At 40.0% G+C, this 27232-nt stretch overlaps 1 protein-coding gene across 3 annotated transcripts; it reads right to left on the bottom strand.

Annotated features, from left to right (window-relative positions):
• Positions 1 to 917: 917 nt before the first annotated feature.
• On the bottom strand, positions 918 to 25450 carry tbl1xr1b (TBL1X/Y related 1b). 3 transcript variants are annotated; one of them, XM_084731627.1, is made up of 16 exons: positions 25198 to 25450; positions 22362 to 22428; positions 17660 to 17763; positions 17366 to 17511; positions 17057 to 17276; positions 14616 to 14748; positions 11896 to 12037; positions 10712 to 10775; positions 10505 to 10602; positions 8732 to 8792; positions 8341 to 8462; positions 8071 to 8145; positions 7818 to 7945; positions 5705 to 5870; positions 5451 to 5552; positions 918 to 1509 (listed from the first exon to the last, which is right to left on the bottom strand). In XM_084731627.1, exons 3-16 carry the CDS (start codon positions 17715 to 17717, stop codon positions 1483 to 1485), a joined length of 1542 nt encoding a protein of 513 aa, XP_084587753.1. In that variant the 5' UTR covers positions 17718 to 17763; positions 22362 to 22428; positions 25198 to 25450; the 3' UTR covers positions 918 to 1482. The 3 variants fall into 3 exon arrangements, with proteins under 3 accessions (XP_084587753.1, XP_084587755.1, XP_084587754.1); XM_084731629.1 differs by lacking the exon at positions 25198 to 25450 and adding an exon at positions 24765 to 24969; XM_084731628.1 differs by lacking the exon at positions 25198 to 25450 and adding an exon at positions 24769 to 24969.
• Positions 25451 to 27232: the final 1782 nt, after the last annotated feature.

The following is a 27232-nucleotide window of genomic DNA, read 5'->3' as shown; positions in this document are numbered from 1 at the left end:
GCATTAACCTGCTTATTACGCAGCTAATTACTTAAAATCATCAATATGACAAAATATTGATCTAAAAAGGATTTTATAAATTTAAAAAAGGTTTTATTGCTCTTCCCAGGTCTATGATTACAACTGTGTCCATAGCAACGGTCTGTTCTTCGCAGCAGTGATCTGCTATTCAAAATAACAGACCTTAAAATGCTGTAACTGACCTATCAGAATATTTAACAAAGCTATGTAAACACCCCCTACATCGCCACACAACGCCTGATGGTGTCTGAATGCGGCCTGAAGCCAAAACGACTTCTCAGCGTGACGAACCGATACGACCTCCAGCATCTTTAACTCGTCGTTTGGGTTGTGACGCGAGCGGCTGCTGAGCCACGTTCTAAAAAGGTGCGATCAAAGACCCTGTGCCTGCAGAGGAAGTGAAACTCCAGATGATGTCTTGATGTTTAATGACCAACTGAGGGGAAACAGGACACAATTAGAAGGGCTTAGTCTGATTATCATTCAGCAATGGTTAGCAACAAGCCATTAATGGAGGAAACAAACATAATTATGCTTATTAATTGGTGGCATCAGATGGAGGCGAGCGGTTATGGGCCTGCTTTCCCGTATCTGTCTCTCTTTCCCCCGCAGATCCCAGAAGATGCACAGACGCCAGAGAGAGCAGGCTATTCCTGTGCCGCGTTACCTCACCGCTGATGCTCGAGCGCGATCCAGGACGAGCTCGGCGACGGAAACCTGAAGCTGATGTCTTACTTACATGAGATCGACACGGTGGTTTAACGGCTACAAAGATTATCTTCCAGCCTAGAGGTTTTGAATTCTTTAGAGCTCTATATATTAACCTGATGAATTGTGAACACCTGAAAACCATTTCTGAGGATAAAAGTTGCAAAAAAACAAAGGACAGTTCACCCTTTGATTAACTGCTTTATACTTTTGTTAAAAAAATGGCAAAATGGAACAAACCTATCGGATAAAAATAGAGTTGACAAAACATCTTCTAAGCTATACAGCTGCAATTTTGAACCTTGAAGAGCGCCAAGACGTGGATGAATGGATCTCCCAATGAACAGCTTTGAACCCCCATGGTACATATGAACAAAAATCTTTAGAAGTCTGGTACAAAGAGGATAAAAACAGAAAAGCAAGAGGAATCCTGGTGTTTTGGTTTGTATGTGACGGGTCCAACAGGTTTATACTGCGTGAAAACAGAGAAATGTCTCTTCCTGCGGGTCTGCGAGTGTCCATACAGACCTGTTGTATGTCTGACGCGTGTGCAGAACGTCTGTGTGTGGCGAACGTGCGGTCCTTGTGTGTGTACATATGAAGGAGGGAAGGAGGGAGGAGGGTCCGTCTGGCTGTAATGGCGAGCCATGGCATCTGATGGGACTACAGCAGTGTTGGTGGACAGGCAGGGACAGTCAGTCATTTTGGCTATGTACACATTCGTAGTCGGTCCATGGCTCCCCCAGACGAGTGTCATTTCCTCAGGTCTAATACACAAACCTGGAGGAACAGGAACGACGAGGCAGTTAGTCAAAATGTCACTTTCTCTGCCACAAGAGTTTCAGTTTCTGCTACGTCATGTTTCTTACTGGCACATGAATCAATTACATCAGATTTGAGTCATTTTCAGACAAATAGTTTCATTCTGGTTTTGGAACTTTTGATTCACATGTAAATTCGATCAGTGTCATGAAAGGATGATCTCGTGTTTCCTCTCCAATTCTTACTACAAGCCTGGAACGGAGTCATGTTTAGGAGAAGCCCATTCTGGCTTTTATTAAATACAACTTTACTGGGTCAAATAACAATAAGTGATCGCTACAAAAAAACAAAACAAATCAATATTAGCTGATAATTAGCCTGATCAGCCCGACATAAAATAATAAAATCTTTTTTTTATGAGCATGCTCTGCATGTTACCTGATACTCAAATATGTGGGTTTAATATGTGGGCCTTCACAACTTTATGTGTTTCATAGTTAATGTCGTGCTGTAATAATGTAATTATGTAATATGTTGATATGGACATAAATCTTTAAATAATCTTAATCTCTAAAACATTTGGGCTTGTTTGGTATATTTTTTTATATAAAAATTAAATGATTAGTTGATCATTAATCTTATCAATGACTGATTAAGGAAAGTGTTTATAATTTGCAACTTTAATTTAAATTCATGTGTGTATTTATTAAATGATACACCAGACTGTCCAAAGTTCTATTAGAGACAAAGAGCTTAGAAAAACTAGATTTGCTATAATAATCAAGAAATGCCAGTCCCTGCTATTTTCTTACATTTCAAGAAGATATCAGTAACACATTTGGACATTTCCAGAATTTTCTGGACCGGACCTTTATGACCTGCAGCCTTCATAAATCATATACATCATAAATTATTGATTATTGAGTTATTGTTGCCATTCATTCTGACATTTGTGGGTTTTTTTTGTTTGTTTAGTGCATTCTGAAGAAAACAAAAATCGTACATACAAACGTAGTATTGGAGGTTTTAATTAGAAATGGAAATGGAAACCCATTTCTGCCAATCTGTAAAATCGAGTTAGTAGTTATTTGATCAAAGTCATTAATTTGAGAAAGTTTCTCATTATAAGGACTGGCAGGATCTTTTTTTTTTTCATCACATTGTTAGAAATGGGTTTCCATAGAATTAAATCAAAGCTCCCGGAGCTCTGAAGGGAAAATGTTACAGCCAAACTCTCTTTAATAAATAAGAAACTTGACTCCAGAAACACAAGAGAAAAGGCATCATATATCGAACAGTCTTCTTGTTAATTCAGCATCAATATAATCCAGAGACAGAGGGAGTCAAACGGAGAGCACACAGGAAAAACAGCCTCCAGATGAGACACTGCTGCAGCCACGCTGCTTCACACAGGCTGCACTGCTGCCACTTAACCAGTTTATATTTCCACTGAAATGAAAGGCAAGAGGTTCGAGGATGCAGAGCCGCTGCTCTGTGTCCCAGGTTAGTTTTACATGAGGAAATCTGTGACTGTCCTTTAAGGGCACAATGGCAAGTTCAAAAAAAGGTGGACTGTGTGGGTAGACAATGCTTTAGAACCACACTTCAGAGCATCCATAAACTGTTAATACTGAACAACTGTTTAACCGCCATTAAAGAACTGGATGATGAATAATTTCCTGCAGTTAAATTCAAACAAACCTGGAGCTTTGATTATTGCTTCTGATAACCTTCAAACAACAATCAGGCAGAACTTTGGTTCCCTATTCTCATCCTGTTCTTTGCATTATCTTTATTCAGTCCATGAGCTTTGATACATCAGGACTCCATCATACTTGTTTCATTTAGAGAACACAACCAAACTTGGGTCTGTTGTATACTGTAATTCTCTGTTCACTGGCCTTAATACATCCCCATTACACCATCTTTAAACCATCCAAAATGCTGCTGCTCACCTCTTAACTCAGCCGACCCGATGGTCACATATTATGCTGATTTTAACCTCTTTGCTCTGGCTTCCTCTTAATTTTAGAATCCATTTTAAAATCTTAGTGCTCACTTATCAAATCCTACGTGACCAGGCTCTGCAGTATATTATTGACCTTCTACACCTCCACATTATGAGCTCAGCTCATAGGTGCTCCACTCCGGGAGACTGTTCTTTCCAATCAGCAGTAGGGATGTGCATGATTAGTTGACTATATGATTAAACGTCGCCACCCTCGCTAGTCTGCATCAGAAATACTAGTCAGTGAAACTCTGTGTCATTATTTTATTAATGCACAAAGACAGTTAACTGTTGCTTCTAAGGCGTAATGCAGCTGACTGTCACTAGTCGGGGCTGCAGCCCCAGCAGACAGCAGCTCCAGCAGACAGCAGCTCCTCTCACCCAGCACAAATACCCTGATGCCCCAAATGCTGTTATCAGCAAAATAGCTCAGATGACACCTTGTAAACGGTGCAGTCTGTCAGCATTTTAATCAAGAAAATGAAATAAGGCTGTGTGTAGGCTGTGTCAGAATAAACGGACATACAACCACTCAACTGGAGTAAAGTGTTACAACATTCAGCACAGAGACTAAACTGTAAGCAGAACAGACAGCTGCTGCTGCTGTGGTGGGGTCTTTGTGGACAGATGCTGTGGGTTGTGGGTGATTATTCAGAGAACATTTTTTCAGAGTCTATGCATTTTTTTTTTTTTTTTGTGGTGGGTGGGAGTGTCTGAAACCTGAGCGTTTTTCTCATAGAGGTTACTTTCAGATAAGTTTACCAAATTATTTGAAACTTTGACCAAGTTTAATATGAACATATAACATTTTAACATTATATCTCTCATTCTGGAGAACTGGAAGTTGAATTGGGAAGTTGACAAAATGTTTTTTGTTTTTAAAACATTTTTTTTTCCATTTCACAGCATAGTTGTCGCAAATGGCCAGTAAGAGTTAATTTAATGCTAATAAAAATATACCTTTTTTAAACCATAATTGTTCTTATCAGTTCTTTATCAGTATTCCCACCTTCTTTTATACCAGGAAGTGAGATGGGGTCCTTGGGGTGCAGTTCACCCTTTTTATGCCATCATGTTTTGGTAGAAATGTGATAGAGTTGACAGATATCTGGGACACAACTTTAAAAGGGCCAATATTTTCACAAAGATGATTATTCCAGCACATTTTTACACCTCTTATCAGTAGATGTTGGTAGTCTGAAGGCTTTGAATGCATTTTTCTTTAATTGTATGAAGCTGTGAGTACTTGTCTGGGGTGTTTTCTGGCACAGAGCAAGTTTAGAAATAAAAAAAAAATAAAGCAGCCCAAAACATTTTAGAAATTACTTATATTTCATTTATATAAATCCTTAAACGATGAAATTTCACCACAAAATTGGAATTAGAGAATTAGCAGTAATACCTTTTTTAAATTATGTAGGACATGATTTCTTCCAAATCTCATGAACAGGTGATATATATGACAGAAAATAAGGTTTATCAACTTAAATGACAGAATGATGAGCAGTGTGTGGGCAGTGACTCATTGTTCAGACACTTATGGCTCCATCTAGTGTTAACTTAGTGGCACTGCAACATCAGTTTTCATGAATCTTTCCATTACTGAGTCAGTGTTTCAAACTGTCAGTCAATCAACACCCTCATGTGACTGGATCAACGTAATGCACCTTTGATCCACATGGCCTGATAAATGAGATAAAGGAGCCCCGTGTCGTAAGTCAAACACTTAACAATTTCTATCCCCAGCAGAAGCAGGTTTGACCTTAGTGTCGGAGGCATTTTATGGTGTCAGCTTACCTCGGTCAAACCTTTAATACATACGGCTGACCAACAGACTTCCTGGGTCAGCAGTCTGGTGGGGAAGTTGTATATGGAGTTCAAAGTGTGTATGAGTGGCTGCTACTTTCAGTTTATTATGTGTGTGACGAAGCGCTCAGGCAGCACAACTCACCGATCCATCTGACGCGCTGGCTCCTACTTTGTCCCCTGTCGCATTCCAGCAAACCTCAAAGATCCCTCCTGTCCCCCGGTAGCTGTGGACTAAAGCCCCCGTCTGAGGAAACACACACGTTCACATTATCAATGTTAGGCAGCATCTTTATCCTGTGTTTTTAATAACCCCTCTGTATGATTAGAATAGCTGTAAGATAATGGCTAATATTTATTAATGTGTGTGGTTTTGATGTGAAATGTTTCATCCCAGACCTGAGTGTTCCAGATGTGGACACACTTGTCGAAGGAGCCGCTGGCGAGGTGCCTGCCGTCAGGGCTAAAGGCCACGCTGTAGACGGGCTCCTGGTGGCGGGTCAGTGTGTGGATACACACCCCGCGCTCCACGTCCCACAGACGCACCGTTGAGTCAAACGACGCACTGCAGGGAGGGGATGAGACAAGCAGTCAGCTAAGAGCCCAAGAGCTGTGTTGCTATAAAATTAACTGTCATGTATTGTGAGATGCGGCACGTCAACTGGACATGACGGCTCTCATTAAAGGAGACAACCTCATCAATCACTTGTCTGTGCATGAACATTGTGTTCATCTGAAACTATACAATCTTGTAAGAATAAACAGACTCGTCTCAAACTGAGACAGGAAGCCATTTACAAAATATTTCCTCCTATTTTTGTCTGTATTCATGATTTGCTCTTATTTTGTTAGTACCCAATAATTTTTGGCTTCACCACTAGTTTCTTATTTTCGCTCTTATCTTTATTCAGAGAACATTTTATGAGTGGTCGACAGCACTCTAGATAAGAAAAAGCATCTTGTTTTTACAGGTTTTTTTTGTCCAACACAAGGAAACAAGTTTAAAACTTGTGGTCATCTTAAATTCAATAGTTTAGGGGTTTCAGATCGTTGGTCGGAGGACAAAACAGTATTTTCCATAATTTGCTTTTCTATTTGGATACAGAGCACGCTGCAGCACAAAGTCAGAGCTGCACAACACTTTTCAACACTGCTCTGAAATGTAATACTGAACAAAAGTGGATTGGTACGTCTCTAGTTATCTGACAAGTCAAAAATATAAATAACTACCTCAGCAATAATGTCAAATATCTGATCAGTTGGTAGAAAAAAGCAAAAAGCTTTTAATGTCTCTTCCTTTAACCTCTGAGTATTTAATTAAAATTATTAAAACTACATTTAAAGTTTTATTTTTAACTCCTTTTAAACTCTACTTCACTCACTCGGTTTAGTTTCTGTGTGTCTTTCTGCTGACACAGCATTCACAGCATCAGCATATGATGATTTAACTACTGCTGTAGGGCTCTACTAAATGTGTGAGTGTTTGCACACAGCACCACACCCGTCCTTATTGTGTGTTTTGAGGGCATTGTCTATGCTAATGACAAACTATTGGGTTACATCCCTCCAGCTTAAGATCAAGTGGGAGTCATCATTCAGCGCACCGGGGTAAGCACAGATTTTGGTGTTAAGAACATTTGGTGCATCTAGAATTGACTTCTCTTATTTTTCTCTTAACAGAAAATTAAGATAAAATATAGAGATAATTTGAGTGTTGCTGCAGGAGGCTCACCATCTAAGAAGGCCATCATAATGCGGCAGTTTCTTTCAGTTTTATTTCTGTCTTTTATTGAGACATTGGCAGACACTGTCTTTCAGTAATATGCCGTGGATGGCAATGTCAGCTTGTAAATTCTGCTCAGGCACCTCAGGATTTTAGGGTTGTTCTGGTGTTAAGCCCATTCTGATCTGTCTGACCCTGTGTTACTTCCTCAGAGTCAGTTGAGCCCCTGTGGCATCCTGCACAGTCGGATCTGAAAAGCAAGCTGGCCGTGTGATGACTCACAGGCAGGGACCAAAATTAGAGCCAGCCAGCAGCCGAATGCTGGTTAAATATGCAAGCGGCTGGTAGATTTTCTTTATCCACCAGCCAAAAAAAGGCTAATGTATTGAGAGGATGGTAAAAGTTGACGTTTCCCTTCTCAGAGGCTGTTAACCAATAAGCCTAACAGATACAAACATCTGCAGAGCCTCAGTCACAGAGTTCAAGTCGAACTTATTACAGCAGTCAAACCTCAATATTAAATGAGCAGCAGTCCTGAGGTCACTGTCAAATGATTAATTGATGAAGTTCTATCAAGGAATGGGACTGCTACCAAGATAACTTGTTCAACTTATTAAAAATGCAGCAGTACAGATTAGTGGGGATGATCTTAGTATCCTGATATTTCCACATAATTATATGAAAATACGTCATAAATTAGAAATATTTCTTCCTAATTTCTTTCTTTACTTTTCTAATTTAAGAACGTGGGAGTGAGGCTGGTGTTCGGGTGCTACTTTGTGGTCTCACCTGGCCAGCATGAGGTTGGCGCTGGGGTTGTTGGTCCCGGGGCCTGTGGGGCTCCACTTGATGGTGTAGATTTCTTTACTGTGGGCCTGGAGGTCATGGACACACGTGTCCTGCTTCATACTCCAGATCTGTGCCACAAAGGAAAGGAAGAAGCAAGCTGTTAGTTTGGTGTTTATTAGAAAGTACATAGAATACATTCAATCCCAATGTTGTGATCATTTTGGCCATAAAGTGATGTGTTACTTGGACCGACCTTCAGTGTCATGTCGTCTGAGCAGGAGGCCAGCAAGCTGCCAGTAGGATCCCACTTAATGGCGTTCACCTCATTCTATAGTGAGCGAGACAAGTGTTAGAAAGCATTTCAAAAAATGAAAAAACCCTCTCCACAGAACTTCACTGCGTTTGTGCCAGTACTCCTCCCTGCGATTATCTATCTGACAGTTCTTTAAGAACCGAGGTGTATTCAAAAGGGTTTCCATTTCCCTCTCTGTTAGAAAGCTGACACACAGGAGTCCTGTCTCACCGTGTGTCCCTGGAAGGTCTTGACAGGTCTGTCCTGACCCAGCTTACACACATGGATGCACATGTCTGTGCTGCAGGAGGCGAACGTGTTGTTGCTCTGCCAGTCCACGTCCAGAGCAGGTGCTGTTAGAAGGCAGAAAAGATCAATAATAATCAATAACTATTTACTATAACATACTTTAAGCACAGATAGTCAGATATTAAAATGCTGTTGAGCATGATGTGCAAAGATAAGTTTGGTTAAATATAGCAGTCATAGATATCAGTCATAATGTGTGAAAGGAGTTGATGAGAGATACATGTGAATTCATCATCACTGTGGTTCAATAAAAGGAAACAGACTTGTGTATAAAAAGTCACTTGGAACAATCCAGTTGACTCCTGTCACGCACCTGAGTGGAAAGGAAATTGTTGCTTTGCCTCTCCTGTGTGGGCATCCCAAATAATTGTGGTCTGTGTGGAGGAGGAAAATAATTTAGCATTTATGTCAGGTAATCAATAAAAACATCCCACACAATATAAAAAGTGTCTTCTTTATTTTAAAAATTGCTGCAGGCTACATTCAGTTGATCTAAATAATGAGCACGAGCTGAGATGGAGGGACGTTCATACATCACACACAACTTTTTATACCTGCAGCACATCAGTGCTTGGGAATGAATATGTATGCTGAAGATGACACTGTGTATGTCATTATACTTCAAGACACTAGATGGCAATGTTGAATAAAAAATTCACATATAAAAATTGTCCTCTTGTGACAGAACATGAGTGTGTCTATCCGACTCTCACCTGTTGGTAAGTGTAAACAGACCCTGATATGCAGGTATACACTGAAGAAAACACACAATAACTGCACAGACCTGTCTGTGGTCTACAGGTACGCCATCCATTTTCTGTGCTTTTCCCTTTTCATAACTGGTATTAAGATTAGTTTAATCTTTTATGTATCAAAGAAAACAAACTATTCACAACTTACTTTAGTCTAGGCCCCAAATAACACATGAAAACTTGAATTTAAAGCAGTATGAACACATGTTGTCCACTTTAAAGGCTACATGCCATGAGAGATGGGACCCATCTGGTGTCAATATCAGCAGTGGTGCCTGATAACACGAGAAACTCATCAACATTAGACTAACGACAATGATCCGTATTCCAATCTAAACTCCACAATGCCTTGGTTTGGACAATGTCATGTGTTTAACACGCTGTCTATTATTAATATTTGAAAACTCTATGCTACATAGTGCATACAGAGGTCTAAATAGCACTTCAATTCTACTCTGCATTTGAATGTACTGTAATGGCTAAACTCCACCAGGTGCTGCTGCGTTGTGTTATGGCTGTGCCACATCAGTTGGAGCTGATCGCAGCCATTCTACACAATGCTTGAATCCACCAGCAGCACCTCGGTGCATCCCAGAAGCGACTCTCTGCTCCAAATACGTGTCGAGTTTATTTCTGACGGATGCCGCGTCAATTAGCACAGAGCAGATCGAATGGGCAGGAAATCGGACACAGAAAAGGAAGGGAGAATCTGCTTAATTTTCAAAATAAAAGACCCTGTGCAAATTCACAATCATAAAGACAGACAGAAAAGAAATTATCACCCAACTGTGGAGTTCAGCCTGGCTTAATTTCTGAGTTTATCACCCTTTCACATTACAGTCATTTCATCTATCATTAACATGAAAATGACAATTACTGCAGGTTTAGCATCCTAGAAAAAAAACATTGTTTCCTAGAGAACATTATTGCCTTTTACAGCTGCAAAAATATCACACATTTTTCAACAATATCACCCCTCCTATCAAAGTGGCAAACTGATGTTACATTTAAGATCACCCCACCTCAACATCTAATTTCCACTGTAAATATGCCACATTTTAGTAAGCGTAGTTTTAAAATGATAACTCTGAATCAGAGACCAAAATAAGCACCAGGCATCAGCCAACTGCTGGTAAAATATACAAGCAGCTGGTAGATTTAACTCACTCACCAACCAAAAAAAACCAATAGCAATCTATTCATTAGCTGTTTGGCTGGTGAACACGAACGTGCCCTGAATACAGAATAAGCCGCAAAGCTCACAAGGTCATCCCATATATATTCATGAAACTTACTGAACTCTCAAATCCAAAGCTAAAATCAAAGTGTCTTACCTTGTCTACACCAGCACTGAGGATGAAGTTTCCTTTCTTATTCCACTTGAGTGCAAATATAGGACCTTTATGCTGACCCAAAGTGCTGGCCAGGTTACCTGAAAATATAAATCAAAATAAAAAATTCGTATTAGGAAAAGAGGAGAAACATTTCATCATCCACGCATCCTTGCAAAGCCACAATGTGACGTTAAGCAAGAATCTTACCATCTTTTGTCCATATCCTGGCAAAGCCGTCATAAGAGCCTGTTGCTAGCAACGTTCCCTCACTCTGAAAGATAGAGAGATGATTCTCATTAGTTTGAAGTCAGTTGCATTCAATCCTTTTAAGATGTTTTTGCATTTTCTGATTCAGGTACAACTGTGCCGGATTTTAAAGGTATATTCTGCTTTGTTTATTAACAAGGCTCACATTAAGAAATAAGTAGTTAACAACTAGGGTTGTGTATCTTTTTTTAAAAAAAATATCAGTATCAAAATACAATTTTATATAATCACTTTTAACAAAAAGAAAACAACATTACACATTACAGTACAATTACCCATAAGGAGGAAGAAGGGAACGATTGTGTGGGTGACATTTGTGGTATTGGGAAATAGTGGCAGAGTGAGACCTCTTACTTTCTTTGAGAGGGAAAACTAGCCCACATCTGACAACCATCCCTCATGCCAACTTGAGTATTTCTCTACTTTTATCTGTCAGTCTGTAAGCAACACGTTAGCCACTGTAAAGTTATGCAGAATTGTCAAGGATTGGTTGAATTTGCATTAAATGTTGGATCGCAATATCACAACTTCCTAGAGGGACTGATTAGTTCAGCTCCAGGTTATCTATTACTGCAGTGGTGAGGAGAGGACGGGCCAGGGTACATCCCCATTTCTGGGTGTAATGTTAACAGCGTTTTCTGCATGCTTCTATGACGTCTAACGTTAACCAATCAATCACCAGCACTTTTAGATCTTGGTACAAGCATGCTGTGTGTTTATTTGCTCACTGACACTGATGAGATTTAGTCCTTAGGCATTGAAATTCAGTACCAAATGACAAGACATATTCCAGTACTCGATAAGATCAAAACAATTCAGCCTGTGCCATTAAAGTGTAAGAGTTCAGTGCCCAGCTCCATTAATAACAGATAAAATATAAGTGCTCATTTAGTGCTGTGCAATGACTTTTACTAGTCAGGGAAAAAACTGTTTGCAGCTGAGCAGCATAAAAGTCCTTTTCCCCGTGGGAGTGACTCGCCCCCATATATATCTGGTTGGAAGGAATGCCTTCAGCAGAGGTGGTGGTCACAGGAACGCAGACACACACCAGATTAGATTACTAAAAACTGCACTCAGTGGAACAAACACACAATCATACTGTTCAACTACACACACACACTCACATTCCAGTCTAGTGAGGTGACGTCTTTGTTGCTGGGTACGTCCTGGCCCCCTTCCCGTATGCAGTGCCTCAGAACCAGCTGGGTGGATCCGCCTGTGCTGTTCTCACTCAGGTTCCAGATCCGCGCTGTCGAGTCCCCGGACCTGCCCGATCCAACACACACACACACACACACACACACACACACACACACACACACACACACACACACACACACACACACACACACAGAGAGAGAGACAATGTAACATTAGACAAGTAACACAGCTCTGGTTCTTAAAATCAGTACAGAAAATGGTATAAAACTGACCAGCGTTGCTCTTGAGTAGGGGGTTGGGGTTTGAAAGCATTTTATCGAACCTGAACCCAGAAATCTTTTTAAATCCCTATCAAACCTTTTCACATCATCTGTTGAGGAGAAAGGAGAAAGAAACTTTACAAGCACAAAACTCATTAACTTTAACTTGCTTTGTGTGGATATTTGCCCCTTGCACAGCCTGTCTTAACCAACAGGTCTGTGCCACAAGTAATTTCAGTTTTCATCCATTTTCATTTCGAGAGGCGTCCATGCTTAGTAGAAGTTGAACTTAAATATACAGATATATACCCAACTTAAAACTTACCTCTGTTGGGATTAGAAATGAGCAAATAAACTGTTGATTTAGGCAGGAAAAAAGATTAATGACAGTTTAGAACGGTGATGAATTTCTTTGGTCCTTGATTTTTTGTTTTTGTTTTTGTTTGTTAAATTACTTCTTCCTGCTGACAAAAGAGCTTCGATCCATGTGCTGTGAAGGAAATTAATATTATGGATTAACACTTAAGTGTTAATTATGGTTTAGGATAAGGGCCATTTTTCAGTTGGACAGAGTCTATTCTGGGATGGGAGTTGAGGGAGGCAATGAACTTATCACACAAATTTACACTAATTCCATTATTTTTAGTCCAGAGCATCTACTGCTGTTTGATCTGATAGAAAGCGAAAGGCGTAAAAGGGCAGACCAGCTGGTGCATAGTGCCCAATCAGACATATTTTGCTTCTTTTTTTATCTCTCTGATGACTCAGAAATTTCGGGATCTCCCCTGAGCTGTGCCGACAAACATACTGGAAAGTACAGCTGGAGATATAAACGTATGACATCATTGGAGGAGATTTGTTTGAATTGGAAACAAACAATTTTGCTTAAAAATGAACTGAGTGTACAGTGAAATCCAATATTTGCAGTTTGGCTCAATCAGCTTAGAGTCGCATAGTGTTAACAGAACCAAACCAAAGTAGTGCAGAATGCCGAGGATGGTCAAACTGCTAGAGTTGGGGCAGATCTGATCCAATATCGTGCACTGATAATGGCGTCACATATCAGATATCGGCCTGATGTCACCAATCCATGTATGTGAGATTTCATGTTTTTATTTAATTATGTTCATCACTTTGTGTTGCATTTTATGCATAAATTGTGCTATATAAATAAAGTTATTATTATTATTATTAAAAACACCAGATATGTTATATATTTTGTTGTGTAGTCACATTACCCAAACAATTCAAACAATGTTTACAATGCTAGCAAGTTGCAGTAACTTTCAGGGAAACACGGGATATGACAGATAAGTCAGAGAGTGAGAAAGGAAACTGGCATATGTGACTAAACTTAACATGAATAAAACTTTAGTATTACCTCTTCCATGAACATGATTTCTGTTTGAATCATGTCAGATTTTCATCAGCTAACGGTGAAGATAACAACCCAGTGATGCCATGCAACTTCACAACATCATCATACCGCGCCTTCTGTTATTGTTTTGTTGTTTACGTGAGAGAGCCCCCTTGTGGCAGAATTTACATATTGTGAATTCAACCCACCGAATTGGTGTACACAATTGGTGGTGTATACAAGGCCACACTCCATAACTGACACAACTAAGGCTGTCCCCACCTAGTCCACAGATGTGTCAGCAGAGTCTTCTGAGAAATGACTGTTAGTCGACCTCTTGCACAACAAGCCTTTAGTCATTAGTTGTTACTGGAAAATACATCATACTTCCAGCAATAACGTGAAATACTTCTTTTTCTGCATGACTGCATTCAGCTGGAGAAAGATTACCACTGAAAGAAACCATGACTTTAGTCAACCAAGATTTTAGCGGTGATTGATAAGTTCTCAGACTTACTGTTCTCATAAACCAAGTTTCCCAAAAACAAGACAAAGATATTGTGTTAAACCCCTTTGTTGTTTTAATGACATGGTTAGCTTCTATCAGAGTAACTAATGCTAATAAAAAGTAATGCATGAACTTGACTGTCCCAGTAAGACAAGACACTTTTCCATGCTATTCTAGACACCAGTGAAAAACACAGCAAAAAATATTGTGATTTTATTTAAATAGCATGCTAACATTCCAAGACTATGGCTGTTTACATTGATTGTTTTATGATAATTATATTTGTAGCCAATCACTGGTTATGCCTGTTGTGCTAAAAGCTGAAACCCTTATTTTAAAAGGTTTTAACTTTTAAAGCAGAGAGACTTTAGGAGAGTCAATCTGAATAAAAAAAAAAAAAAGATGTTTTTCCAATTGTGAAAACTAATAAAGTGGAGAAAAAAAACGTTTTAAAAAGGTGCAGAATTTTGACAGACATAGAAACATCCGGTCCCTTTGCATTTCAAATCTGGCCCTTCTAAGAAAGTGACTGAACAAGACTGATGCAGAGATACTGACCCGGAGGCGAGGAGGTCGTTCACTGGGTTCCAGGCACAGATAAAAACTTCAGATTCATGGCCCCTCAGGACCATGGCTTTACTCTGGGGGATCTCCACGTCCCTGTCCACCTCCATCATCTCTGAGTGGTGATCTACAGGAAGGAGTGAAAAACAAAACCTTTGACTACACATTTACGTAACAGTATTCATTAAGTACAGCCCTAATGTTCTGCAGGTAAGGAGGACGCAACTGCAGTGGCAATTTTCAAAAGGTGATGAAAAATAAACAAGATGTAATGAACCAAGGCCTCCAGTAGAATGGCCTATTACTTTTGAAATGAAGTGTTTCCCTACACAAAGGCGAAAAACAGGTGGGTGAACCAGCAAAGTATATTAACAACCAGGCAGGCAAACTGCACCCATTTTAGCAATGGCAGAGGTCTGACAACATTCAATTTCCTACAAGCCAGACCCAGTCCCACAGCAGTGCACATGTACGTCATCGTCTGATCTTTTTAATTCAAGCAGAATGACAACGCCACTGTTTCTCAACAAGACGTAAGTCAACAGTACCGCGCTGGGTGAACACCAGCCCAAACAGCTGACAGCTGTGGAATTAAAGAGCAGGCTGTGCTGTTGTAGAATGACCAACAGCGTTAATACCAAACCGCAGCTTGTCTTGAAGTAGGCACTGTGAAAATGCAAGTTATCGAGCTCGTGCGAGTAAGGTCCTGTTGGCGTCATCTATAGATCGTGAGAATCTGAATCAACCCTTGGTAACACTCTATAATTTGATTCTGAGGCCCAGTGTGTCACTGCGATTTAAACATGTTTGGAAAAGGAAGAGGTTTTGAGGAGAAAACAACCAGACCACATTTTTCCTTTTACGCTAGAACAAACAAACAATTGTACGCTCAGAAAAAGGTGAGTAAAAACACAGACGGTGCTCCTCAGGGCATGCAAACCCGTGAGGAAACACATGCGGATGTGAAGGAAAACACCAGAGTAGCTTTGTGTAATGCCAAGCAAGCCACAGGCATTTAGGCTACAAAACAAAAATCACAAAGTTGTACAGCAGCTATTTTTTTATTTCACCATTTGTTTTACCTCTCCTCTTCAATCTGCTCACCTTGCTTTTCCCTTTTTCCTATCCCTTTTCCAAACACGTACTCTCACACCAGTCTCTTACTGCACACAGCGGCTCACCCCACCCAACCTCCTTCTATTTCTCTCTCCCTCTGTGTGTCTGATCTGCTGACTTTCTTCATAAGTGGGATGTTTTATAAAGTTGCCGGAAACAACACAACTCACATTTTGGATTTTTTTCACCCGGGATGTAGTTTTCACAGCAGGTGAGCTGCCTTGAGGAGACAAAATGACTTATGGCTTAATGACAGCCTATTAAACCGATCCGAACCAATGTGTGGTGTACTTACAAGCTTTTACATAACAACTGCATTAGCAGGTATATACATTAAAAAGGAGACTCTCTGTATTTGTTAGTGCAAAGCAGAGTGTGACTGTCGCACAAACCACAGCATCAGAGTGAACAAGTGAGGGATGGGTACAGCGTGGCACAGCGAGTGAATAAAAAAAATTAAAAAGCTAAATGGGTCACCAAAACTACTTGGCGGCCATTCATTCACCCACCCAAGTAGTGTCTATATGTGGGAAACTATGATTCCGATCGTGAAATTATAACAGAAATTATAGCACATCAATAGCAATAAGAAAGCAGTTTAATAAAATGTTGGATATTTTCACTTAAATGTATTAAATGCAAACCACAATGAAAATGAATAAATTAATATGCTCCAGTTCATAGACAGCCTGTCGTATCCCTACGAGTTAAACAAAAACAGCCAATCATTTAACAGACAAACCCCACTTGTGTCCCCGCCCCAGCTCATAAGCAGCCAATCATATCCCTAGGTGCTGTGGCTCACACACAAACAGCCAATCATTTCACAGGTGTGTTGTTCAGTTGCACCATCAACGTGAGACAAAAGCATGGAGTTACTTGTGAGTCAAGAAACAGCATGCAAAAATATATGCAGATGAATCAAAATATGGTTTAAGTATGGCAGGTCGGACAACTACTATGAGAGGGTGAGGGACATTAAAACGGAGCTTGGTGTAGAACCACTGCTCCTGCACAATGAAAAGAGCCAGCTGAGATGGAGGAGCTGGAAAAGGCTGCAGGGGAGAGGGATGCCTACTGCCACCACGACCCCAGAGAAGCAGAAGAAAATGCCTTCCCAGCTGAGACTAGTCATACAACAAACTTATTTAATCACCTTAGCTGCTTCCACCCTTTGAAATACACAACATGTCAGTCACAAGCTACATAATCGATAATTATCGATATATACCAATATGAAATATCATGCTAAGCACAAGAAAGCACACCTGTAAGTTAAGAAGCTGAATCGGATCATTTACAACCATGAGCTAGCTTACTGGCTAAGGCGTGGGATCCGTTTTCCTCCCCGTTCGCAGCGCCCTCTCCATTTTTGGTGCCTCCCTGGGGCCCTGTGCCGCTGCCACTGCTTGCCGCCTGCTGCTGCTGCTGGGCCAGCTTGTCCCTGTAGGCCTGCTGTCTGGTCTGCACAACATCTGGCATCACAGCATCGATCAGAGACAGTGACTCGATGGGCCGCCCGTCAAATAAGGTCCCGTCCTGCAGAGGCAACATGCAAATGTATACGTTAACATTATCCATTGTATTCTAGGGTTACACTAATTAGTAGCTGAAAGGTGGAGCCTGACCTCATTGATGCTGACTTCAGCCTCCACATACTGCAGGCCCTTCTGGATGATGGAGATGAGGGCAGCAGGGGGCACCAGGGCTCCATTGATGTTGGACTGGCTGATGTGGCTCTCTATGCCAAAGGTGAATGCTGAGTGGGAGAAGCCTGGAGGAGCCACGGATCATTTGGAAAGCAGGATGGAGTCAGTTCAGTTCAGTTCAGTAGTGCAGAATATTATATTTGAAATCTTTTTTTTAAGTAGGAAAATGAGTCCTATTCAAAGATGTATAACAAATTCATTTGCAACACTTACCTGACTCTTGCAGGTATCTGTAAACCAGGAAATTGACCTCATCACTGCTTATGCTCATTTTTAGTCCTGGTGATTAAACCATTGGGTCAGCACAGGATAGGAGCCTGTAAAAGCAAACCACAGAGCAGGGAGTCTTCCTTAATTAGGAGTTGATGGTGTGACAAACCATAGAACTGGGCTAACTGAAGATTTTAGTAGTATCTTCCATCACTGAAGTGCATTGACATCACACAGAAACATAAATGAATAGTGTAAGGTGACATGCAGGGGCAACGAGCCAGGTGTAAAAGAGAGTCACAAGTACACACACCAAGGATGGTGTTACACTACGAGCTAACTACGTAGTTCACTAGCAAACTGGCACACACAATGAAAACTGAGAAGAGGAAGAGGTTTAAAAAAACCCACACAAATCACTTTGCTTGACCTAGATCTTGCAAGTTCAAAACAAAAAAGTAGGCAAATGCGAGCTGTGATCTGCCATTTCATAAATAATGATGTTTCGTTCCTCTCTGCTTTTGTAGGCTGCAGAAGCTTCCTGGCTCTAGGCAGGGCACCAGTTTCCATTCATTAACCTACAACTGGAAATAATTACCAGCAGTCTTCATGAGGCAGGCTGGGTATTTTGGCCTGAAACGTCTGGAATAGATGGGCTTAAAACCTAAGCAATAACAGCTCCTACAGTGCTTGGGCCTGGGCTCCATATTTATTCATGCAGAACCCGCACTGTTTAAACGGGACTGTGGAAATAAACAAGGGGTCTGGACGGGGGACAGAATCTCTACTGTTTCCATCATGCCAGCCCACTGAAAAAGTCAACATGTCTCCTGCCGCATCCCAAAGGCCGAGCTCCAAGACCAACTGAAGCAAGAGGCCTGAAATCTAGTAGAAGCCCTTCAGCTATCCCTGACAAGGTGGTCACAAAGTCCTGACTGCTGGTGTTTCTCACACTGAAGCATTACCACAAGCACTCAGTAAATAGCTTGATCAAATCTGAATATCTCACAGAATACAGGCATGGGTATGGCTTTGTTAGATTTTATCAATACTACTCTTACCAGTACCGCTTATTGATCTGAAACAAATCTTAAAATTGCCATAAAGTAACTAATATTAAGAAACAAGAACACAGACATCAGTCAGTATCTTCATCTTGTCCTCTGTCCTCCTCCCCCTGATGCTGATGTGATTCACTGCAGGCCTCTGCCTGGCAGAAAGAGGAGGGGATGCTCTGTCTCTGCCTGCAATAAGTTTCCAACAATTTGACTAAATTTTAAGATACATGGCAATGTTTCGATTTGCTATTGTGTGTATTGTGTTAAGCATTGGTGGCAGATAAGAGCCACCAATATCACTGGTAAGGATGTGTGCGATAAGTCCACTACAGGATTAAATGTCGGCATCCTCGCAAGTCAGCACGGGAAATACTGGTTAGTTACACTTATTAGCAATATTATATTCATGTACAATGCCAGTTAACTGATACAGCTCTTTCTCTTTGTATGGTAGCCTCTTGCCTTTGCATTTCTTGCAACTTGCATTTGTAGATGTAGTGACAAACTGTGTGTAGCGACAACGGTTTTCATATCAGTCATATCCTTTATATAAACAGGTGGGTTATTAATGCAGTGCTGCCTGACGGGTCAAAGGTCATAGGCAGTCAGTGTTGGTTTTCAGCCTTGCCCCCTACGGGCAGAAATTTCTATATATCAGTTTGGAGATTAAATATCCTTCCTTTGTGTTGCAATCAATTGGATACAAGTTGCAAAGAATTTGAAAATCAGTGAATTGTCTTTATTTTCATTTTACACAGCTTCCCAACTTTTTTTGAAATTTACATTTTTGAATATGTGTTTTCTACGCTGCACCAGCACTGTACTGGAGCTCTTGAAGAGTGTTTCTATTACACTTTATTAAAGGTGTAGTGTGGTTAGAGTGAACTGTGAACATATTGATGTTGCACTCTTGCATACCTGGCACTAGCCTGTTTTGAAAGGGTGCTGGCAAATGTCATCACCGTGCAAGTGACGCAGGAGCAGTGAACGGGGTCAGAGCTCACTTACAAGAATAGGTCGACCAATTCATCTGGCTGACACAATGTCCTACATCTGACAGTTTCATGAAAAGCAACACTGATCAAAAGCTCAATTAAGGGCGCTGACACATCACTACCTAAATGATTTTCCTTTCAAATAAGCAAACCGTTTCTAACTAGACACACGGGAATACACATGCAAATGACATATCCTCACCTGACTTACTCATGTTACATCACAGTTTCAGTTGTAAACATGATAAGACAGCATTAGACAGCCTAATCAGCAGCTAGCGAAGTAGCACTTGAGCCAAACAAAATGTTAACTGAACTGCTCAGTTCAATTTCAAGTCTATGTCAAATTTTGAAGCTTACAAATTTAATAGTACAAAATCATAACCCCCAAAGATTTAGTGCTATGAAGTAGATGACTGGCTCAAGCAGCTAGAATGGAGAGCCTGAAAGACATTAAACTCATTGACATTAGTCTCACATTACCACAAGTCCAGACTACACTTGAACTGTGCCCAAGTAGGTCTTGCACTGCATTCCTTATACAGATAACTGACTGAGAAGGGTGCTTGATACAATCTTGCTTAAGTAGCAAAACTCAAGTACATTCAGTAGAATTTGAACAAAGTTAAAGTTAACTTTAACCCACAAAGAAGTTGTCTAACTGATAAAAAGTATATTTATAGAAAATCACTGGTAAGTGCACGGGTAAAAATGAACTAACTGTGGATGGACAGTAGGTGAGTGAGAACAATATTTGACCCAACATCCTGCCAAACAATGAGACGTCACTGTTTGATCTGACAGTGATGTGCGGTATCTAATAGTTAAAATGGATGACATGAAGGCAAAAATAGCCACTTGTGGACAGTATCATCACAGGCCAAGTCAGATGAGTGGGAGAAGTTTGATGTAAACTGGTTACATGCGAGTTTATTCAGTTTACTCCCTGTATCAAACAAACTGAACTCCAGGTCAAGTGTACTCAGATCCGGGCCCAGCTTCCTGATGGGAAAGCCCCCTCAGTGTATTCTGTGATAAAGACATTCTTGACGATATGATAAAAGCAGCAGTAGATACATTTTTTTTGTCTCTCCTTTTACACAACCAGGTGCTTCTGCTTGAGGTGGTTTGTAAGGTTTTTTGTATTTCCACATCTCACACTTCTTATATATTACTTCATATCTTTTGTGACAAAACCACTTCCACAGTACTGAAGTTGCTCCCCTTTCTGGAACCATCTCCTCCATCCTGAAGTGGCTAGACACGTTACTTTTGCTTTCGGCCATGCTTGTTGTTGCTGTGCAGTATGATGCCATTATATCAGCAAGTCAGAATATTGCCATTATAGTGATATGATTTTTCCTAGAAAATTACAACAATACTGTGAACAATATGACATTAATAATTAATTTAACCGACTGGTATTACTACTACTATTCATCCATCCAGACTTTTACTACGATTCAGTAATTAGGATCCAATTAGGTACAATTAATGATTAGAAATTTAAGATAAAAAAAAAAAAGAATCAGGCAATAGGTAAAAAATATAAAATATAAATCACAGTTCTGAATGGTTGCCCCATTATGCCCTGCTCTTTCTCCAGTTTCTCCTGTCTCCCTTTCAGCCACCCTCTTCAAATCACAAAAGTCCTACTGATGGACTTTGAGTTACAGTGACCACCCACCAAGTATTTCTAAATAGTTCAAACAGGTTTAAAAAAACAACATACAAATGAGTCCACAGAACAAACATAAAGGTCTACCCAAAACACCTCCACACTGTGGACCTACAACCACATAAAACACAGCTGTTGAAAGGAGCTCTGAGATGCCTATATATGATCTTAAAAAAAATGCACACTGTTAACCAACCTAAATTATGTTCAAAGCCATTGTTTTTAGAATTGCAGTTTTTGTTTTGAACAGCGTCCCATGTGATACAAATTTCCATAGAAAACCTAAGTGTGCTGAACCACGGCCACACAAACCTCAAGCACTGTTCATCAATTTAGCAGTGGATCCACCATACCAACTCAAAAACAACCATATGATATCAAAACAATGAAACACCACCACAGTTGTTTGGTCTTTATAAAAATGGGTGTCAGTTTGTCTTCATTCCTGTTCCAGTAGGATACATTCTACCAAGAGCTCAATATCGCCGAGGCCACAACAACTGCTTCTCCTACATGAAACCTCAGTTTATTGTTGAAATAATAAGCATGCAGATCTTCATTACATTTACAAGCAAGAAAACAGTTCTAGTGGTAAACTATCAGATATCCTGATTGCTGTCACTGTTACGTAAACAATTCAGTTACTTAAGGTATTTTAAACTGAAAACTCAAGTAAGCATAATTTGGAAAACAAGTTATGCCTACTCAGACCCTTCTTTGGGTGCACATGCCTAATAGTAAATGTTAGTCTTCCCGTACACTGTCCTCCCACTGGTTGGATACGAAGCTAAATTACAGCCACCCCCCCTCTCTATACGACTCCTGACACGTTGCCATTGCAATGTGATCTTCCAGACAGCAACAGGAGCATGCAGCCATAGCAAGAGGCAAAACAAAATCCATACATGTGGGGAAAAAAACAATGGAAAAAAAAAAAAACAATGCAAAGAATGACAAACAGTGAGATACACTACCCATGTGATCAAGATGTCTTCAGATGTGCATCATGGTTGTGTTGTCCTCTAAAAGAACCTTCAGCCCCTGAGAGGAGAAAAAGAGAAATTGAATGCATCTCCTCCAACTCCCGAATTATACTTAAGAAGCATTGAGAGCGAAGATCACATATACATTATATTCATGATTAAGTTTGAACTGCACTCAAAATGTTAAGAAAATGTTTAATATTGTGCACAACTACATCTCTAATTGCATATTACTATCACTAGTGTGGCAAACAAAACAAATATAAAAAAAATCATTCCATTCAGCAGTCTCTTTGACATGCTTTTACTTCAGACCACCTTCCATCATGCAGTGCAGTTTAGAAATATTCCCTGACTTTCTAAGTAAAGCCTAACACTTTTTGCACATTACTATGTGTTTAAATTATGATTAAACAGAACAATAACCATACAGGCCCTGCCAAATAATTACAGAAGACATGAGACGTGATTTTCTTTAGGGATGCGGGCTGAGCAATATGGTTTATATATAATATCTAAATATTTTCTAGGCTGTGATACATATCTCGATATACACATTTTCTCTAAAATAATATACCATAAATTCTCAATTAGTGATGATCTTATGGAACATGATGCATTGTTGCAGATTAATCTACCGAACAGTCCATAAAGTAGTGCTGGGCAACATGAACAAGTCAAATATCACAGTATTTGTGCCTAAATAATCAATATTGTAAGAATATTGCAGGGATGACAACTGGTGCTTTCATAACATATTAACATTATTAGATTTTAGACAAATGATCATCAGTATTATGGACATAATGCCTAAGAAGGTAAAGGCAAATAATAGAACAGCTAGAACAGTCTGGTAAGTTTACATTACATCAGTTTACTGTAATGCAGACTTTAAAACCAGGAAAAGATAACACTCATGAAATATTGCAATAAAACGATATCCAAAATCTGAGGAAATATATTGTCTTATGTCACAATATTGATATGATATTGATGTCCTGCCCATATCAGCACAGTGACAAATTACCTTAACCAGAATGGACATTTTAATAGCAGCCTGTCAGTGTGTGTGTGAAAAGGCAGCCAGAGGAAAGTGTTATGAACAAAGGGGCGTGTCAGCAAACAATCAGAGAAACTGGGTCAGCAATGTAAAAAGCCTATACAGCCAGTGGATATTTGTGCTATGCAGTGTGACTACCTCAAGAGATATTAATTAAGAGAGAGATATGCTTATGAATAAAGAGAATTAAATGTCATAGTTAATTGAATTTAATTCAGACACGGTTTAGGTGTCTGCCGCCTTCAATGTCAACCAACATCTCACTTCCTGTAGCGGATGGCCAACTGGGGCCAAAGACTGCCGTTTTAGTCCGTTTTGAACAGTAGTTATATAGCTACAGTCAAATGCGCAAGTCAGATTTTTTTTGTCGCCATTTCAGAAAAAAAAAATCGTCTATATGACTACTGGGCCTGTTTCAATTGCCCCTCCGCGGGTCACACTTATTTCGTGCAAGTTAAATACATGCAAGTTATGTCACCGTGCTAATCTGCCGGCAGCTAAATTAGCAAGATAGCATAGCAAGCTACTCGCGGAAATACGCTGCCCATCCCCCCACAAACGGAGGCGACTGAATGGGCTGAGCAAAACTACAGTGTGTACGTTAACCGACACGCTGTGTGAGGCAGGCAGATAATCAGCAGCACCAGTCTGCGCCGATGAATGGCTCAAAAATGTCCTTTATTAATGTGAGACAAGCCTGAGTGAAAAGCCCCCCTCTTTTGTCAATGCATTGCAGCGCCTTATCTATGAAGTGTAGCAAACATTTAACCCATTAGTGGTGTAATACAGCAGCAGACTGACAAGTGTCCACATGTAAGTGGATGTACGAAAGGAAATGGGAATGGGCTTTATCGGCGCTAGCATTCTGGGTAATTTTCACGTAAATGCGCATTACTTGATTCGTCTTCTTATAATATTATCTCACTAACTACTGTAATTAGCGGCTTATCATTTACAGCCCATTTAAACGCGGTGCCCAATCGGCGTTGCCTTGAGCTAGGTAACGTTAGCTTACTGGCTAACATGCGAGTTCACATTAGTTTTGCCTTGGCGGCCGTACCCATCACCGCACATGCCAGTCAGGCAAGGCGGTCTAAGATTAATTCTATACAGGTCACCAACAATTAACTTCTAACTAATGCAATTTGTTTTCTACATGGGCCTGTGTTGTTTTAATTGTTTCATTTAACGATCGCCTGTTTAAATTAGCTTCTTCTAAATAGCCTATCTCACGAGCACCGTGGACTCGCGAGCACTCTCAACCTGCTAACAGGCTAGCTAGGTGGCTAACACTAGCATGCTATGCTAATGACAGTGTTGCTATAATCTCGTACCTACTTGGATAAAACCTTTCAATTGAAGATATCTTCCCCAGCTCTTGTGTTCAAAATCAGACCATGTTAGCTCTTTTAATCGATTGCAAGGATGATCGTTTTCGCACATATATTAACTATCATTAGGTTATAATATTTAAACTAAAGCCAGGCGGTAAGAAGCCAGCAACGGCTTCAGACATTCGACACAGTGGAGTGACCCGACATGCGAAAATGAGCTGCCTGTAACTACTGTTGTTTCAAACCGCCACTCTGTAAAGCTCAATATATAACGATTAACGACGTCGGTGTGCGATGTGTTCACCGTCTACTTGGTCGAATACATCACAGTGGGGCGAAAAACTCGTGCAAGAACAGATCTAAAAATATCAGCAGCGTTATTTCAAATATCTACCGAGCGGAACTATCGTGTAATGCTATATCGGTAACTAACCTATTTTCCAAAAGCACCAAACAGCACCTCGTTGGTCTGCGAAAGCTGGAGGCCGTCCTCAAGCCGAGCGTTGATTAAATATTAGCTCCCGGTCCGTTTGACAGGTTCACAGCAAAATGGAGCCACATTTCCTCGTTGAGACCGACCAATGAGATGGAATAGAAAAAAAAAATGCCGAGGCCTCTGGAAGTTTGTCCCGCAGCCAAGCACCAGTCATAACAACAGTGTCCTCGCCCATCCCCCACTACACCTCATTTTCGCTTGTGTGGTCACCACTAGCCATGGATTAATGACACCCCACCCCCTATCCTTTGCTCAGTCATTCAGACTGGGAAAGTCAACAACAAGCTTACATCATCATTGCAATCTGTGTTTTACACAGATTTTTTTTCTTTTTCTTTTTTTTTTTAAGTTGTATACATAATCCATAATCACATTCACTTCCTCAGTGTTCCCAACCAAGATGATAGCCGGAAAGCATTCATTCTGTACCCGGATAATTTATGAAATATGAAGGAGTAAAAATCTGATGCTGACTAGGGCGATATGGCTTCTAAATAATATTTTTATTTTTAGGCCAAAATAACATACTGTATATTCTTATATTTTTTTTAATTGACTCACAGCATGCAGAACCAAAAATGCATATACACAAACATACACACACATACACACATACATACTGTACATATGCATGCCAAAAATAAACCCTTATGCAATACACATCCTTCAATTTTCAATATTCTGCAGAAAAACACAAGTGTATATTATATATTATTATATATTATATTTATATGTATATAATTTTTTACCATATATTGTCATATTAAGGATGCTCAGACACCATTAATACACATTCTGGTACCTGAACTTATATCAGGCTATATATCAGAGCCGAGTACCAATTCGATACCAATGTTTTTACCAGCTGTATACTATTAAGCACCATGCTGTGACATGATTGCTATCGTTGTTGTGTGGCTTGGCTCAGATTAAACCCGTGACATGACTTTATGATCCTGGGACAAACAATGGCAGACATGATGCTGCTCAGGGATAATATATTATATGATATAGAATCATGTACATGCTGATACTGATACCGGCATTTTAGGCAGTAGGCCAAGACCAGAACAACTTGACATAGAATGTATTGCTGTAGATTGAACTACCCAGCAGTATATTAAGTTGGGCTGGGCGATATGGACAAAATCAAATATCAAAATATTTTTGACCAAATTATTGATGACCATTGGTGCTTTCACAAAATACTAACACAATTACATCTTTTAGAAATAACCATCACTGTGGATATAATGACTAAGTGGGTAAGGGAAAATAATAGAACAGCTAGAATATTCTGGTGAGTTGAGAAAATGACATCTCTTTACTCTAAGGCTGGAGATATAACTGCACATATGCATTGTCATGTATACGTAGCATTAATTTCTGAGGATGCGTATCTTCGTATCTCTTAATGCATCTGTCTTATTAAATTATGACTCTAGCATTATTCTCAGTTAACCTACTCAGCTGCTGCGAGGTCAGTAGCTCAAACTGTGTGAGTCTTCACCTCAGTTTAGCAAATTCTATATTACAAAATGCTTTCAAAGGTCAATATAATCCTCTGTGGTTACAGTAAAGTTGCCGAAGTATACCACAAACCTACCCAACCCTCAACACCTACCCTAACCCAGATTATGATATAACAATACCTAGAAAATATCTAGTCTCATATCACAATGTTGATATAATATCAAAAAATTGCCTTCAAAATTCAGCATTATGTGTCTTATATCATCATGTACTTTGTTCGACTGTGATTAGTGGTTGCCATTATTTAAGTGGCTGCACTGCTTGAGCCTTTTCCAGTGTGAGATGACGACATATAGTGAAATGCTCAGTTGGGGACCAGTGAATTAGTTGTCCAAGTGTTGGACATATTCAGTACATCCTTTGTTGCAGGGTGTTTTCTTGTTACCACAAATGTAATAATCTCCACTGGGAGCACAAATGCACTTATAATATCTCTTTT

Source organism: Lutjanus erythropterus, chromosome 12 (genome assembly GCF_056507025.1).
Source record: "Lutjanus erythropterus isolate fLutEry1 chromosome 12, fLutEry1.hap2, whole genome shotgun sequence".
In the NCBI taxonomy this organism is placed as follows: domain Eukaryota; kingdom Metazoa; phylum Chordata; class Actinopteri; order Lutjaniformes; family Lutjanidae; genus Lutjanus; species Lutjanus erythropterus.
Note: the sequence above shows the minus strand (reverse complement) of the source record. Positions and strands in the feature narration are given on the sequence as shown.

Excerpts from the sequence above, each read along its gene's own strand:
- tbl1xr1b (XM_084731627.1), bottom strand. The coding sequence starts at position 17,717 with ATGAGCATAAGCAGTGATGAGGTCAATTTCCTGGTTTACAGATACCTG. Across the intron at positions 12,038-14,615 it reads AACGACCTCCTCGCCTCCGG|GTCCGGGGACTCGACAGCGC; the intron begins GTCAGTATCTCT and ends TGGATCGGGCAG. Across the intron at positions 8,463-8,731 it reads ACAATTTCCTTTCCACTCAG|CACCTGCTCTGGACGTGGAC; the intron begins GTGCGTGACAGG and ends GCCTTCTAACAG.